This window comes from Sprattus sprattus (genome assembly GCF_963457725.1).
Source record: "Sprattus sprattus genome assembly, chromosome: 9".
NCBI classification, from domain to species: Eukaryota; Metazoa; Chordata; class Actinopteri; order Clupeiformes; family Clupeidae; genus Sprattus; species Sprattus sprattus.
Window position 1 is genome coordinate 10,676,374 of NC_137928.1, and position 18,259 is coordinate 10,694,632.

Genomic DNA, 18,259 nt, shown 5'->3' on the forward strand with positions numbered 1-18,259 from the left:
TGAAACAACATGCACATTGTATTATTTAGTATGTGAAATTTGGTGTACTTTTACATGCCACAATTTGCTCACATTTTCTAATGGTTCAATGTCTTCTTTAACTTGTAAAATTCTTTACCCTTTTGCCACTTCGGGCACTTCGCACATAATGATCACTGCGTGTAGCTATATTTATTTGTTAATGTTTTCTTGTTGAAAATGATTTGGTGTCATTTGTGGCCTAGCCTACAAAAACACATTTGAAGTTGTGTGGTTGCATAACGGCTGATACGACGTTCAAATACCTTTTTATTTAAAAAAAGAAAATAAAACTATTCTCAATGACCTTTAGACACCTTAAACCACAGAGAGACAAAACAATGTCTGTTAGATAAACAAGGACAACAATAATCTTTTTACACCAACTTCCTCTCCCTGGTGGCGTTCAGGGATGCACGCTCTTTCAGCACAGTTGGCCCCCAAAAATAGCACTTTCGCAATCCCATTTACTTGGCATGAGGAAGCCTTTGACACGAAACAACCAGGAATCCCAATGGCCGCAGCAAAAGACATTCCTCAGAAGAACACAAAAGACCCTTGGAGACACGCACACAGAGTTCCCCTTGGTTTGTGTGATGCTTCCCAGCTTTCCTCTTTGCCTGGAATCAATGTCATATCTGTTTTTTCCTCGTCTTGAGTGGTTTCTCTCAAGGCCACAGACCCTGTTGTAAAATAACTGCCCACCATTGTGCACTTCAAGGCTAAAAACGTTAGAAAGCAGCACATGGCAACTGACACCAAGAATACATGATGAAGTATCAAGAATGAAACCACAAGCATCCTTCCCCTTTTTTAAATTATGTATATACTGTGTTGTTTGAGGACCTCTTTACTATTTTGATATATTGGTAATGAAAATTTGAATTTGTTCAGTGACAGTTAGCTCAGGCACATTGAAGTTTCCCAAACATTCACAGTGAAACAAGCCATTTGTGTGCTTCAATGTGTCCATTTCCTCCGATTTCTCACTCACACTGAGGTTAGTGGTTTCATAACGCGTTACCTCACCTGTCATCACAGCAGCATTGCTCACAGCTGAGAGTTAGCATCTGTCGACAGCGCCGAGGCTTGAGCAAGCCCCACTGCTGAGTTTTATCAGATGGACAAGCTAGAATGGGGAGGCAGCTCTTGCATGCGATGCGGGGGAGAGCGGCGCTACTCCTTGCGTGCCCAGTGGGGGAGCCTTCGTCTGGGCTTGCTCAGGAGGTTCATGGCCACCCCATGTGCCTGTGTCCAAGGCCTCTGTGATCTTACAACACACTGTCCATCAGCATGCTGTTTAGCAAGAATGAGATGCACAGAGGTGAACCTTTAAAACATCACAGCTGCAGTTCTATTTTACTCACTGTAGTATACCTTTTAACAATACACAGAAACATTAAGATTCTTGCCACGGACATAATCTGTTAAACTTATATGATTTGTATTGCATAATTTACAAAGTCCTTCAAGCTGTTTGCTGAGCAGATACAATTCCAGAGGCCACAGGAGAAAAAAAGAATTAGTTAGCTGTTATTTTGGTATCCTGATGACAGAATGATGACTGCTCTGAAAGTGCACCAGAGGAAATGCAGATCATGCTCACACATGGATCTCTTAGAAAATGAGGAAGGAAATGTTCTTTAATATTTATATAATACATATTTGTTTTACCAGGTGTATCTGCAAAATAAGCTAAAGCTGATGTACTTATTCAAGGTGGGTGAATTAGTTGATAAAGCAAGGATTGAAAGCAAGGAATGTGTGTTTGACTTGCTAATGTGAGGGAGAGGCCCGTCTACAGATGATGGGGAGAGATATTCTCTCTCTCTCTTTCTTCCTCGCTGTTTAGATTGGCGTATCATTCACTATTCCAATGCTCAATTAAATAGGCCTGCATTATTTGGTTCAGTTGGAACCAAAAGTGTACATTCACCAAACATATTCAAACTCAGATTTTAAAAACCACAACTTTAGGAAAACATATTATCCAATGACCAGTGATGTCAATAAACTAGATGCCCTAAACAACTTGCCACAAGACACCTATGATGAAGAAACACGAAATGAGCGTGTTGTGAAAGCTTCAGCCAGAAATGTACCTGGGTGTGTAAAACACATTACTTTTACAACTTCAGCTATGGTAATCAGATTAGTAGCAGCATTAGCAGTAGAAAGCGTTGTGTTTTATTGAATTAGATGGGTTTGGAGACATCTGGGCACATGTGGAGTCTAAAAGTGGTGTGTAGGAGTGTCTGCCACCAAGGAGGGAACTGTTGAGGAACCACAGCTGTTGTTTCCTTGCAGCTGTCGCTGTATTCTTGCAGGCTTCCTTTTTTACAAGCGTGCTGGAACAGCATGCACATATTCAGCCCTATTGCCTTTCTGTGTTTCAGATCAGTCTCATCCTAGAGCTGTGCGTCCCATCTGTTTCTCTCACAGACACGCTCTCACACACATTCACAAACAACACAAACAGAAATATCCTTGAAAACTCCCTTTTGGGTTATAGTGGTGTTTCATTTAGTTAAGGAGAATAGAAGTAGGGGAAGGCCCAGGGTTTGTAAAAAAAAAAAAAAAAAAAGGGTGCCTTTTAAATTCCACACATTCTATGTTTGTCGGCGGTACCAGTTGACTGCCTGACCCTGGATGTTCCGGCCTTGGTGAGAAACGTAAACAGATCCTCAAAACTTGAGAAAAGTACTCGGTCTGGAGACGGCGCTGGTGGTGCCGGCGCACATCAGGAAGTGTTGATCTTATCCTCCCGCAACCCACCCCTCTGACCTGTGTGTTGCACTGCATCCAATTTAAAGGAGCAGTCTGTCTGTCACATGCTGATGTGGTTAGCATAACTGTAGAGAGTCTGTGGAGAGTTCCCCTCCGCACATCACCGATGTCTCATACTTTCCCCCTTAGTGGTTGGGTAAAGGTGTGGTTAGGATTTGTTGCAGTGATGGTTACCACCCAGATGACGTGGTCATTTGTTATTTGGATTATGTACAATTACCGTTGTGCTTCCAATTAAGTAGCTGCTGGTTGTGCCTCGAAGTATGTGTGGAAAATAACACTGATAAAACAAAAGATAGACCTCATCATGTTCACCCTCAGGGATAGGTAATACAATTGTTACGATCAACCCTCATTATCCATTAAGTATCCAGTTCACCAGATAGGCTATGGGCTTGTGTGTTTTTGCTGGTGGAATACATGGAAAAAGTAACCTTTTGCTCCATAACTCTGTTCTGTTATGTTGTGATGTCCTGCTGCTCTTGCAGTGTGTGGTTTCTGTCTGTGTCATGTAATGGGGAGAGATGTGTGTTGTCCTGCTCGGCTGGAGTGCAACTGTCTTGGCCTTGGTGTTTTGACAGCTTCCTCGAATTGTAGGAAACTTCAACAGTCCTGGGACATGAAAACCACATGTTTTTATTTAGTGGCCTTGCTTGCATGCATGTGAGACGCTTCTTTTCATGTGCTCAATGGAACATTTTCACTTGCTCGCGTGCAGAGGGAAACGGCAAAGGCTTCTTGGTGTTTTTGTCTCCAAGAAAAAACGTTTTTCTTTGACCTTGATGCTGTTTGTCTCATGGAAAAAATGAACAAGGGGAGAAACAATGGGTTTAAAATGGCCCCCGCCTTTGACCATGTCTGATGGATCACGTGACATTTATTTGTTTGTCTAATTTATAGCCCAACGGCCTCACTGTGGGTTTTATGCCAAGGAAGTAAAAAAGGGGAAATGGTAACAGTCCAAACGACCCCAGCCCAGTGACTACAGATGAAAATGAATAATGAAAAGACAACCAAAGAAATATCAAAATGTCAATATATTTGGACGAAAAATGCTAGTGTCTAACGATAGACCACAACCATTTACACACAAGCCAGAGGACGCTAGTCCTTAAAGGTTTAGGTTTAGGTGTGAGTCCTCAGTCTGTCAATTACCATCTAACCACGTTTGTGCCAGACAGCTCCATAGAGGTTTGGCCTGGTGTCAAACAGCCTAGGGCAGAGCCAGACCTGTTATACTCCCAACTCCAGTCACCTGGCTATAGATGGTTACTCACTGTCCTGAGTGCATATTGCCACTCCTATCCAGCCAGTTAATAGCTGATATGTTGTATGACCGTATCACGCAGGAAACTGTCACTTCTAGAAATTGAGAAATGGAGTAAAATCTGAGGATCACAAAAGTGGAAGTAGAGTGGAAGTCGTGTCTGTGTGCGCCTGAGAAAAGAGGAATAGAGCTTAAAGGTGTTGAGAGAGAAGTTAGAATGGCAATGATTGAAAGAAAGAGGGATAGAAAGCAAGGCATGCTGTGACTTGTAGTCTCCATCTAGTGCCTCACTTCCTGTGGGTTCTTTGCAGCCTCTCAGACTGGTTCAGTGGGGGTGGGGATGCAGGGAGGGAGGAGGATTGTCTGGGAGGCTCTTTGTACTCTGCTTTCATTTAGGCAGAAACAACACGGATGGAGCCTCCACTTGTTACATGCCATTAATCCCTGAGCCAGGGCGACTCCACTTGAAAGCTGGAGGATTATCCATCAGAATGAAACCCTCTATTTTCACAGCTATGCCTGCCAAATATCTCAAACGTCTGTGGAAGCCATTTAAAAAGAGATTGTGTGTGTGTGTGTGTGTGTGTGTGTGTGTGTGTGTGTGTGTGTCAGGGGGGCATGGGGAGGGGTAATTATTTATTAGCCTGGATCTCCCTACTCTCTCTGGCTAAGCTCATTCATAACAATAGGCCTAATGTCTTTAAGGGACTGCAGAACAGCGAGGGTCCATGAGAGGAGGAGGCCGTTTAGCAGCCAACAAGTTGTTGTTGTTAAAAGTGTGTGTGCAAGCTCATAAGGCAATCTAAACAAGTCCATGTGAGTCCCTGTTTATTAGGGTGTATGGTGTAAAATGCTCTTGTTGAGTTTACTGGTTGGGCCAGACCTACAGCAGACAACACACATTTTCTCAGGTCTGTTCTCTTTCTAGCTCTCTCTCTCACACACACACACACACACAAAGGAACATGACGTTTTCAAATGATCTCACGTGTAGTTTGAATAGGTATGAAGAAAAAAAAAACAGCTCTTCCGACGGTTAGATAATCCTTTATCTTGCTGGACTATTACAGGAAAAGAAACGGTTAATCTCACTTCTTGCAATACTGACCACATGCTCCTTAACCTATAGTGTGTGCAAACAAAAACGGAGAGGCGGGTACTCATAAAAGGCTTTGAGGAGTGGCTATACCGGCTTTACAAAAACACTAGCAGTTTTAAGTCTTGGAGCTGGCAGTCCTCTCTTTAACTTTCCAGGCAGTCCTCTCTTTAACTTTCCACTCAGCGTCCCTAAAATGTAAGAAAACATACATCCCTGAGGCTACGGGGCAGGCGAAGAACGAAAGACAGAAGAACGAGGGGAGGGGGAGCAGGAAGCCGACCACTGAAAAAGCAGAGCGCAAGGGAGGATGACGCTTACTTACGACTGACACACTCGGGGAGGCGAGAGAGAAGTTTTGTCTCTCGCTCGCTAGTACAGTCACACGCTCAACGGTGCATTCAAATAAAGCACAGTTTAAACAAAGCAGGTGCTTCCAACCACCAACGGATTTCCCATGCCACACCAGGATTTTTTTTACGAACAAAAGGACACATCTGTGACACTTGGATAAGTACCGAAAACATCAGACAAAGAGTCACCACGAAGGTAAAGAAACTTCTTGAGGAAACTTTGTGGACCGCAGAAAACGTTTATGCATCATTTTCGAGGGACAATTTTAAAGAGGAATTTGAATTAGCCTATCCTGCGCTTCTGAACTCCTTTGTAATACAGACATCGGGAGGACTGTTTTGACTGGGGCTCGCGTGATTTCCTCTGAGTGTCGGAGTAAGTAGAGTTCTGATTCCACAAGGCTCAGGGGCGTCTGGTGGGGTGTCTGGGCTGCCGGGTAGTGCAGAGGGGGGGGAGAAGAAGCTGAAGCTAGCGCCTGCAATCTCTTGGAGGGAGCTCTTTCAACATGAGCTAAAGCAACTCCCCCCATCTCAAGACACACAAAAACAACCCCTGTAAGACTTTGGCTAAGCACCAAAGAATGTGTCAGGCAGCATTTTGATTGTATGCAACCAGCCTCAAAACGTTAAAAAAGAACTCATGAAAGACTCTCCTTTGTGTCACTGCACTGCCTGTCAGGAGACATTTCTGCACAATTTGCTTGAAAGAGTCCCTTCTGTTTGTTGCCGCGTTTGTGCTCCACTGACCATTCATGGTGGACCAGGGGCTGAGGGAAATCCTTTCATTGTGTAGCTGTTGCATAACTGTCACCTTTCGTCACCGGTCCCCCCGTTTCCTCAAGAGATGTACAACGGCACCCAGCTGATGGACAACATCACCCAGCCATGGGCCTACGGCTACGGCAACGGCAGCACCACGCCGGGGGATGTGTGGAGCAGTGCGCTCCCTTCCACGCCATGCCCCAAGAACGACAGCTTCAAGTACCCGCTGTACAGCACTGTATTCAGCATCGTGTTTGTGGTGGGCCTCATCACCAACGTTGTGGCCATGTACATCTTCCTGTGCTCGCTGAAGCTGCGCAACGAGACCACCACCTATATGATGAACCTGGTGGTGTCAGACCTGCTGTTTGTGTTCACGCTGCCACTGAGGGTGTTCTACTTCACCAAGAGGGACTGGCCGTTTGGTGGGACTCTCTGCCAGCTGTCCGTCTCGCTCTTCTACACCAACATGTACGGCAGCATCCTTTTCCTCACGTGCATTAGCTTCGACCGTTTCCTAGCCATCGTTTACCCCTTCCGTTCACGGGGGCTGCGCACCAAGCGCAACGCCAAGATTGTGTGCGTGGGCGTGTGGGTCCTGGTGCTGTCTGGGAGCTTGCCCACAGGCTTCCTGCTGGACTCTATGCCCCAGAAAGTGAACTCCAGCAGCGAGGTTGGTGGCCAGTTCTGCTTCGAGAACTTCTCCTCCAAGCAGTGGAAGTCGCACCTGTCCAAGGTGGTGATCTTCATCGAGACGGTGGGCTTCCTCATCCCCCTGTTGCTGAACGTGTTCTGCTCCTACATGGTGCTGCGGACCCTCCGCAAGCCTCAGGCTCTGGGCCGAGGCGGCAAGCTCAACAAGACTAAGATCCTGCGCATGATCATCGTGCACCTCTGCATTTTCTGCTTCTGCTTCATACCCTACAATCTCAACCTGGTCTTCTACTCGCTGGTGCGCACCAAGACACTGAAGGGCTGCCAGGTGGAGTCGGTGGTGAGGACCATCTACCCAGTGGCGCTCTGCCTCGCCGTGTCCAACTGCTGCTTCGACCCCATTGTCTACTACTTCACGTCGGAGACCATCCAGAACTCGATGAAGCGCAAGTCGCAGGGGAACCGCGCCTATGATGCCAAGTTCTCAGAGGCCTTGCAGTCGGAGACCACCTCCAGCCTCCGTTTCAATCTGCAGACGCTCAAAGCCAAGGTCTTCAACAACGAGTCCACAGTTTGAGAGGTTTAAATGGGGCCGGACAGTTGTTGAGGTTGACAGGTGCTGTGTGAGTGAGCGCTCGGAGACCCGTAGGCTCTGAGAGACATGTCTAACGGGTGCTTAAGTGTGGACATGTGGTAAGACCCAAAGAAGTGTTTTGAAGTTCTCAGTCCAGACAGACATATAAACCACTTCATGATGCACTGCACTTCCCACATATTCCAATGGAGAACAGTTTTTTTGGGTGCAAGAGTGCGGCGAAAGGAATGCTTATACTCCTCAACTGGAACTAAAACTGAACACTGGAGTCTATATGGAAAATATATATATATATGTAAATGTGTGTGTAGAAATGTATTTGAGTTGGTCTTGTGGTAAGCGAAAGTCAAAGATAACCTACAACTACTATTTAATTTCACATTTTAAACCATGTAATGCATTTCTCAATGCTGTTTCTGGCCACTGGACCTGTCTTGTATGTCATTAATGGCAGAGAGGTATGTGATCCTGTAACCATTAAAACAAAGCTTTTATGGGCACTTAATGTTGGAATTCACATTAAATTGCACTGACATTTAATGTCTATGACCAATGCCACCCTGTATTTTTTTGCAAGAAGCCATTAACTGGTCAAATAAAGCAAAATGTGTCATAAGAGCGTTGCCTATTTTGCTATATGGCATGTTTTGGCGTGGCAATTTCCAAATAATTGTTTCTCTTCTCAAAGAGCAGCACTGAGAGCAGAAACCCTGCACAGCTGACTGACACAAAACTAAATGTCAAGAGGACAGGTTAGCCGGGCAGTGTGAAAGTAGAACACTTATTTCTCTCTGGTCAGTCTAGGGAGTGTCCATCTCCTGCTGGCCTCCGAGGCATTCCACAGATACTCTGCAGCATAATCTGCTTCCAGTGCCTTTGAGTACCAGGGGCAGGAAATACTTGAAAGACTGAGAGGATGTTACTTATTTTCACAGTATGTCAAACAAAAGCAGTTGCCTGTGACATTTTCTATCAACTAGCCTGACCAGTTGGACACAGGTGTCTCGCACCTAAGGGTTCTTGTCATCTTTACTGTTTAACTATTTGCTAGCCTCAGTTGGCGTCACTGCTACTTGCTAATACTCACACTGAACCTATTTAGTGATGGTGTATACACAGTCTGGGGAAATGGCATATCGGTGAAGGCATCAGAGGCCAAGCAACTGCGATTGGGAAAAAGGTCAAGAGGAGAGCCTGAGAGTGTTTTGTCAGTGTAGTTCATTTGTAAGATTCATGACATCCACTGGCCTGCACCAGTGAGTGAGAACCTCTCCTTGCAGGGGGGCCAGACGGGAGGCCCGACACCAGACCAAAGACATTCTGCGCTAAAAATATCCTGTTATAAAACACACCAGGTCATGTTGAGTCAGACTTGCGAGTGCTCAGTGAACAGTCATTTGGAATAAAAAAAAGGCTTGAAATCTGTGAATCGCAACCATGAAGGCTAAATAAGAATCGAGAATTCAGTCTCAAGAACAGTGTGTTATATTCTCGGGTTCCTTGTTGCATGTGTGTTGGTATGAGTGAGAGGAGGTGTGACTGAATATGTATGAACGTCTCTTGAAGACTTCACACTTCTTATGTTGCAAGTAGCAGCTCACCAAGAGCACTCAAGCCTGGCACATTTTTGATCAACAAAGGATTAAAAGACTAAGTACCAGATTACACTCATGTTTAAAAAAGAATAAAGGAGTTATTTTTCCACTGTTTTGCCCCCCCTGTGTTCTGACCTGGCAAAGAAGATGGGGCCAAACATCAAAGCTCACACAAGAGGCTTCAGAAGCAGGCGTGTTGTTGCACTTCTTCCGTACTGTGAAGACCTTGAGCCTCAGATACCACAGGTCTCTGTACTGAATTTTGCTCTAAATAACAGTAAGGGATCTCTTGTTGTTTGTTTATTTTTGGTGTGAGGAGGGATCGAGAGCAGACACGATACAGACAAACTAAGGGTCACTGAGACTGGGTGTTCGTTGTGCACATCTGGATGTGTGGCCTACCTTTTCCTTTGCAAGAGAGCAAGACAATCTTACTGTAGAAGAAGAGATCTTACAGGTGTCTCTGGAGTTGAAGATAGAGGCAGGAGGTTGGAAGGTTGGGGTTTTGGGTTGTGGTGGGAGGGTCTTATTGACACATATGCCCAGCACAAGACACAGCAGCAGCTGTGCAAGCATGCAGAAATATGGGGAAGGTATTGATAGAGGCCTCAAGGCCGGGAGGATAAGGTTACTCCCTCACCCCTAACCCGCTTTCGAAAAAAGCCACGTGACTGGGCCGCCTTGAGTCAGGAGCAGGGCCTGCTGGGCCGCCAACAAACAAATACAGGACCGGGAGGGCAGTGGGAGGGAGCCCCGCAGGCCTTGAAGCTAATCCAGCACAAGCTCCCTGGGTAAACACTGAGGGGTTTTCAGCAATATTGTGATAACAGCATACTTGAAACTAAATCCTCCTCCAGACCAGACCCTAATTCCAGTCGGTGAAGAGGCGAAAGCGCTGCAAAGAAAAAGAGGAGTTAGGGGCAAAACTGTTGACAGCCATTTTTGTTTTATGCCCTTGTTTACTTGTGTTGTGAGCCCCAAGGGGACACATTAAACCGGAGTTGTCAAGGTGATGGAAAATACAAACTGTCGGCGGCAGGGATGGTGCTGTGGGGTGGACACCTACTCCCTGATTGTGTTTAGGTCACGCCCTACCCGCAAACGTGGATTCCCCTGAATTTAAAGCGACCCTTTTGACCCCAGCTTGGCTCAGACAGACAATGAGCAGGTTGTGATGTTGGGACGCGGCCGGGGGCCCTTATCTGTCCATCAGGTGCAGGGAGCAGAGAGACTTAGGCTGCATGCCTGAGAGAGAATGGGAGGTCAAAGGTCGGTCGCGTCACAGCGACCTACATGAGGCCTGCCATGCTCCCTTATCTGAGACAGATGAATTATGGGGTGGACAAAAAGATCCCCTTTCCAAATGTCTGTCTGTGTCTCTCTGTATATCTGTATGTCTGTATGTGTATTTACATTCACATTTTGTCATTTGGCAGACACACAAATACCTTGTAAGCAAATTGCCATGAAAAGTAGGTTTCATTTTCTTAGTGTCAGATAAGATCAAGAAGAACAAAAAGAGCTTGACTTGCATAAGAAGTATTGCTATAAGAAGTTGCTTCTTTCTTCAGCTGCTGTTTATATTTAGAGTGGCACCGCAGAGTACTCTCACAACTACTGTATGCAGCTCATGTGTGGCAGCTCATTTCACCACTGTGAGACCAGTGTATGTGTATCTGTTTATCTGTCTATCTGTGTATCTATCTGTCTGTTTCTGTCTGTGCATGTCTCTCTGTGTGTCCCTCTAGCTGTCTGTTTCTATACCTGTCTGTCTGAACAGTGGTCTGTCTTTTATAGGAAATCCTGGAGTATGAGACCTCTATGAGAGGCCCTCCATAGCACTTCATCTGAAGATGGCCTAAGAGTTATGGGGTGTAGAATACCTCTCTGTCATGCTGTACTAGAGCTTTAACCTCACTATCTCTCTATCTGCTTGTCCATTGGTCTTTCTATCTATGTTTTGATCATGGACAGATTCCATATCCATGGTCCCCTTGGCCTGGGAACACAGCATCCCCCCACTCTGTTTGGTCCAGGAGGGTTCAGTCTGTGGAGACGGGGACGGTATCAGGAGAGGGTTAGATGCTCCATGGTGAGGTCTCGAAGTTCCCCCTCTGACCCCTGTGTGTCCCTGAGGGGTGGACAGGCCTGTTCAGGGACCTGGACTGGTCTGGTATCTGTCTGTGTGTGTGTATCTGCTGAGATTCCCTGATGATCAGATGATACGGAGGGACTGACCTCTCTGGCTACGAAATGATGCTACCCGAGGGCCTCCAGCCCTATGATGGATAAGCTGCCTGCTGACTGGAGAAAAGACTCCTGCAACTGGCACTGCTAATGTTAGTTGAATGTGTGAGTCTGTGTGTGTGTGTGTGTGTGTGTGTGTGTGTGTGTGTGTGTGTGTGTGTGTTTGTGTGTGTGTGTGTGTGTGTGTTTGTGTGTGTGTGTGGTGTGTGTGTGTGTGTGTGTGTGTGTGTGGCAGAGTGTGTGTCAGAGTTTCTGTTAATGTTCTCCTGTCTTGGTAGCATTAATGGTCTCTCCCGAGACCACAGCACACCTCAGAATAAACAACACTCTTATCTTATCATCCCAACTTAAGTGTGTGTAGTGAGAATACCCAGAGCTCATTTGCTACACTCACACACAAACACACACATAAGCCCGTGTCTCAACTTCATGTTTGTGTATTTGTCCATCTGAATGTGTCTATATGTATACAAAAGCTTCCAGCATGACTCAGCTGTCAAAATATTTACAGAACAGTCTGTGCACGGACATAACTCAAGCTGACCAGTGAAAGTAAGACCTGTGAGAATTTCTGAACACGAAGTCCTTTGTCTTTGATTTGTAATTAACAACAATTAAATAGAATAGAATTGATAGATAGATAGAATAGAAAAGCCTTTATTGTCATTGTATTTGCATACAACGAAATTTGGAGTGCTTCTCCTGTTGGTGCGACAAGTAATGAATGGGTCTGCGTGTGTACTGTTGCAAATGAGGATGTCCAAATATAATCTATTGTGAATGTTTCAGGCTTTCATCCTTTGGATGGTTAGAGTGTGTGGATATGGTTAAATAAGTTAAGTTTGTCAAACAGCTGCTCTGACCATACACCATACATTGTATATGCTGGCTATATTATTTGAAGATACTCTTCACTATGCTATGGAGCTCCAGTATGCGTGTGTGTGTGTGTGTGTGTCTCTGTGTGTGTGTGTGTGTGTGTGTGTGTGTGTGTGTGTTTGTGTGTGTGTGTGTGTGTGTGTGTGTGTGTGTGTGTGTGTGTGTGTGTGTGTGTGTGTGTGTGTGTGTGTGTGTGTGTGTGTGTGTGAGAGTATGACTTTATGGGTGAGTAAGAGACTCAAAGAGGATGTGTGTGGCTGTTTGTCTTTGTATACATGATATAAAACACATAGGTTTGTATTTGTATGACTGCGAGTGTTAACTTGATCTGTGTGAGTGTGTGTGTCCTGTGTGTGGGCATACCCTCTCATCACATGACCAGCCGTGTTTTTTTTGTGTGGAGGACCTGGCATGACTAACTGAGCGCCTCTGGCCCGCCGTAATGATTTTCCTCAGAGGAGCCTTCCAGTTCCCCCACAGGAGGATGCGGTGCAGGAAATGGCCGTTATTATACTGATAGCAGGGACATTACTGTTACCAGTGCCATTCTCATGTACTCATTCTCATTCTCAGCCAGGCTGAGCCTAAATAAAACACCAGTAAAGTATTACGATCTTAGTCTGAATAGATGGGTTTCACAACCCACAACCCACAACTCACACTCACACACGTGTATGTATCGCACTATAAAAAGCATTGATTCATATTTGGGGAAGTATCTATGGTGTATTAACATTAACGCACTGAAATAGCAGTATGCTGTGAGGAGTTAAAAGCCAGCCATTAACATATACTGAAGTTGTTTCCATGCATCAGTGAAAAGGCTTATATGACACACTGACGATGGCTTTGGCCGAAACGCGTTTGGAAATAAACTGGTCTAAATAGCAATGAGAAAAGCTTGAGAGTGCGGTTTTATTCTACTCTAGGTTAAATGATACACCACCATGGGCTTTTACCGTTCCCTCCGCATGCCTAGAGCATCATGCATAGAGAGGCTCTACAGCCCCCCGATATGGCCAACGGCACAGCGTCCTTTCAGGGGATGGAACATTCTAGTGAACTTGTCACAGACAAATAATCTGATCAAATAATGAGGTTGTCATGTCTCTGATGAATCGAAAAAACGACAGGCGTGGGTCCACAGACTAAACGAAGCCAGGCCAGAGGAGGGACAGTGAGATGAACAGTGAAACTTCAGGCCATAAACAAACGTTATCAGTTGTGCTGGAGGCAAAGACAGCCCAGCGATGTGTTGCGTAACCGATAAGACTGCACTCCCCCTGCCACTGGAAACATTTAACTCTTGTGCTGGAAACGCAAACAGCAGACCGCACACATACTTTCTCTTTCGTGCCCTCTCCCTCTCTCTCTATCTCTATCTCTCTCTCTAATACACACACATACAAAGACACATGTCCTGCTCACACAAACACACATGCTTACTTTTCATATCATCTTCCATAATATACACACACGCACACATACATTCATGCATGCATACTCTTACATTCCAGCAGCCCAGCTTTCTTTAGGGGTGCACTACAGCCTTCTCCTCCAGGTCTATCTGTACTAGTCATTAGGAGGAGGCTGGGATTAGACGGCAAGGAAAGTATATTCCCCATGGTGGTGGTATCGGCTCGTTTATTACCTTGTTGATTAGGGCGCCAACAATCTGAGCTTTGATCAGATTCTGAGAAACTGTCGTGTGACACAAAAAATGATACCGTACTACGTGATCTACGATATCTCTTTTAGAGTACATCTCACCATATGTGAATGTGTGTGTGGGGGTGTTAGTTGTGTCTAAATGGGTAAGGACTCTGCTGGGGTTCTATTTACCACAAGGGTGACATCAAGTTCAGATTTGAATGAAAGCTAGAAGGCTATATATGCTTTATACTTTCGATCCAAGTGGAACACAAATCTAAAGCTGGGGCACCCATGAGCAAATTGATACTAGCAGTTAAATGTACACACACATTTTCACTGAATTCAACTGAAACATTCAAATCAAACAGACTCCTTTTCCACATCCTTTGGCGGAACACCCAGTTCCTTTTCCTCAGAAAATGTGCCGTAGTTGTACAGTTTATTCAAGCTGGGATATTGGCAAACCCTTATCACTGCTGCTTTGGAACCTTAGTGAGGCCCGACTCGTTCTAACTTGCTGCTGAGGAGGAGAGTCAAACGGCACTGACTGTTTCTCGTAATCAGCAGTTCCGTGTCACTGCTTGGCCGAGGCTCCTTCCCAGCAGACGATCCAAGAGGAAACTCCCTAACTTTGGGACGGCAGTTTGCAGTCATTCCATGAAACATGTGTGCCATTTTTTCACACCCTTTAGATTATGGCACTTTGATTTGGCTCGTGACACCTTGGGTCAATAGGTGATTTTCAGTTTTCACAACTAGTAAGTCCTGGAAATTAACGATTTAATATTTCAGTACTATCCGTGCCGTTTATCCATAAGAAGAACATCATATTCCCAAAAGATTCCCAACAATGGGATCCTTCCTCTATACAGTGAGCATGTGTCACGTGTAAGAATGAGCTCTGGGAGGCACTTCAAAAAAACTAAATATGTACAACGATGATCCCCCCTCTGACAAATGAGTAAACAGTTTGGAAGAGGATCCCTGATAACATTGTGTGATTTTTTTATCTGTCGAATTCTGTTTACATGAGTCTCTCTGTACAGCTTTGACATGGTATCACAGTATCTGAGAGGGTTTATAATAACATCAATCGTTTACGGGTACAGACAGGAATTGTGTGTCTGTGGGTGGGTGTGTGTGTGTGTGTGTGTAGAATGAGTGTGAGTTTGTGTGTATGTGTCTGGGGCTTCTCCCTGTAGGAAAGTACCTTAAGTATGAAACGTTAAAGATTGACCTGGCAATCTGTCAATAAGGGAGGCATGTAGTGTTGCTGTGTGTGTGCGCGTGTGTTTATGTGTGCAGCTTGTGTGTGTGTGTGTGTGTGTGTGTGTGATTTTACTGTGTGCTCACAGGCCTAGGGGGAGTGCTGGAAAGCACATGTAGTTCTGTCAGACACCCCTCCACCCATCCATCACAAGGGAGGAGAACGCCCCTTTCCAAATGACCCCCCCCCCCGCCCCATCCCTCCTCTCCCCTCTCCTCTCCAGGACAGCGTGACCAGCAAGGCTCACATTGAGGCCGTAAACAGAGCTCATGCGGGTCTCCTTCCCCCGGGTCAGATGGAACACATCAGGGCTGACACTATCAGGTCACCGCCGTAGAGGGTCGTCGGAGTCGCCGGCACAAATTCCTCACATGTTTTTAGCAGAACAAAACCCAACCCACTGACCCACAAATCACAGCCAATGTCTGGCCACATTTCATGCTCTGTCTCAAACAAGATGTGTGTTTGAACAGAGTATATGTCCACAACGCAGTGTTTTTTTCACTCCCCTGGCGCCAATTGCTCTGACGTTATAGTGTTCTGTTTGGGGTTATACTCACTGTAAAGGACGCCTTCGTGGATGAGCTGAAATGCCCATATCCGTGACACAAGCCCACGGGTCTGTCAGCCAGGCACGCGGTGTGTGTTCGACAGAAACATGGTGGCTGGCGACAGGGCATGTGTCTGTCTGCTTGAGAAGGCCCCCGATTGTGTGGTGTGATTCCTAAACACGACGCAGTGTTCCAGCTCATTACACCCATCAGCTCAAGGTGATTGCTGAGTGAGAGAAACATTTGTAAACACTCTTTCTCTCTCTCTCTCTCTCTCTCTCTGTGGGTGCAAGTAAGAGCGGCTGACTGTGTGGTTGTAAGTGCCCTCGTTTGTGAGTGATGTGTGAGCCTGAGTTACCTAAGCCAAATTTGCTTAACGCACTGGCAGCCAAATTTGCTTGTTTTAAGCAGGATTTTGCTTAAAACAAGCAAATTTGGCTGCCAGTGCGTTAAGCAAATTTGGCTTGTTAAGATTTCTTAAAATAAGTAATATTTGCTTGAAATAGGCAAAAATAACCTTACCAAGACAGCACTAGGTAAGTACAATTTAGCTAGAAACAAGACCAACTAGATTTTTTCATCTCAATATAAGAGTAATAACACTAGGTTAGAAAAGCATTTTTGCAGTGTGGGTCTCTGAATCTGCATCCTTTTGAATCCGGTCTCCAGATTGGAAAGATTCGAACCCACCAGCGGATCCATGGTTGTGTGGACGCCCGATCCGCACATTTTATAACCAGATGACAAGAACACACCAAGCCCCGCCTTGCAACCTTCACCTGAACCCTTATAAACTCTGCTGCGTCACTTCATAACAGCAACAACATATACTAAATCGAATTTGTTAAGAAGCTGGTTAGGAAAGGGATGACATTTACCAGCCACACTTTAATGTATCACTGTTACATCTATTTGCACTGGACCATTGTTCAAAACCTTTTTTTAAAAGTGTCTACAGTAGCCTATATGAGCAAATCTGACTTGAAACGATTTTTAAATTATAGACGGAAGTTATAGACGTGGCCTGGATGCCCCACTTGAAAGGTTATTTCACCAACAAACTCCCCTATTAGCATGGTGTGTAACCAACAGAAACCAAACACGCACCATGTGGAAGAGGATGGTTGGGGGTTTTGAAACTACCGTGACAGTTGCTGGCAAAATCCAACCACAAGATGTACCATACGATATGCAAACTATGTTAGTGAGTCAATCTTCGTCAATGCAATACAGATCACTGTAAGAAAGGCTGATGTTTTTCAAAGAATGGGAGGACTGGTTTTTTATGTGATCTGGCAGGTATGTATACATGGAAAAACAGTTAAAGGTTGGACTGACACATAATGGGTAAACCCAGACACTGAGCCAAGTGAGTCTGGACCAACTATATAAAGGTCAGATAAATCCATACAGCTTCCTGTTGTGCACAAAGTAAATCAGACAGGAAGCACGAAGGTTGCATGATTAAAACTAAAAAAAGATCTCTCACACTGACTGACTGGCTGAGGTTAACCATCCTTTCTATCACGTTACTTATTTAGAGCAAATGTTTCTTTTTTTATTTCTAGAAAGGGAGACAAACAGAGGAGGAAAGAAAGAAAAGACATGCATACAGTCTCTCACACTGACTGACTGGCTGAGGTTAAGTTAGTAAGTAAGTAAGTAAGACTTTATTTATATAGCACATTTCGTACAAGAGTTGCAATTCAAAGTGCTTTACATAAAATCAATAAAAGCAAGCAGCAGGAGCAATAAAATAATGGTCATCGTATCAGAACCTGATGTTCCGATCCTTTCTATCATGTTTCTTATTAAGAGCAAATGTATCTTTTTTTTCTAGAAAGGGAGACAAACAGAGGAGGAAAGAAAGAAAAGACATGCATACAGAAGAAGGACTGGAAGGGCTTGGGCTGCAGAGAGAAAGCGAGATGGACAGAGACACGTCCGGATGAAGAGAATGAGCGGGACAGAGGTGGGTAGGGGACACAGAGACACACCGCAGGCAGGAGCCTGGCGATGTCCAGCTCGATGCCGTGACTTGGTGCTGCATAAGTGCATCCGGAGCTGTGGAGGCCAGCAAGATAAGTGGCCGTGATCCTACTGGCTACGCGCCAAAAATCACAAATTATGGAAAGATAGATGGTGGCAGCATTAACCGAAGAAGAAGTCTCTCGCTCTCTAAACACAGGCCGCCTTCTCCACAGGCTCTCATTGTCAGTTATTCCACTTTATAGGCACCAGGAGGTTTGACCTAACATGATTTACAGTATAAAGGGCTGCAGGATCAACAGCGACGTGTGTGTGCTCAGGCGTGTGATTTCCCAAAATGTTCCCAATGATAAAGCTCTCTTTAAGAAAAGATCTTTTAAGACAAGCAAATATGCCCCCCCCCACACACACACACACACACTACAGATGTGCATTGTCAACGATGCAGATTTTGCATATAAATCTTTCAGTAAAAGCAATATATAACATAGTTTTAACATAAACACAGTACATATTTTTGAGGAATAAAGCGAAACTACAGTTGCC

General features: G+C 45.1%; 1 protein-coding gene across 1 annotated transcript; it reads left to right on the forward strand.

The window, feature by feature from the left end:
- The first annotated feature begins 5,509 nt into the window (after positions 1 to 5,509).
- Positions 5,510 to 8,113, forward strand: lpar6a (lysophosphatidic acid receptor 6a). Its single transcript, XM_080845388.1, has one exon. It carries the CDS (start codon positions 6,366 to 6,368, stop codon positions 7,512 to 7,514), a length of 1,149 nt encoding a protein of 382 aa, XP_080701514.1. The 5' UTR covers positions 5,510 to 6,365; the 3' UTR covers positions 7,515 to 8,113.
- The last annotated feature ends 10,146 nt before the right edge of the window (positions 8,114 to 18,259 follow it).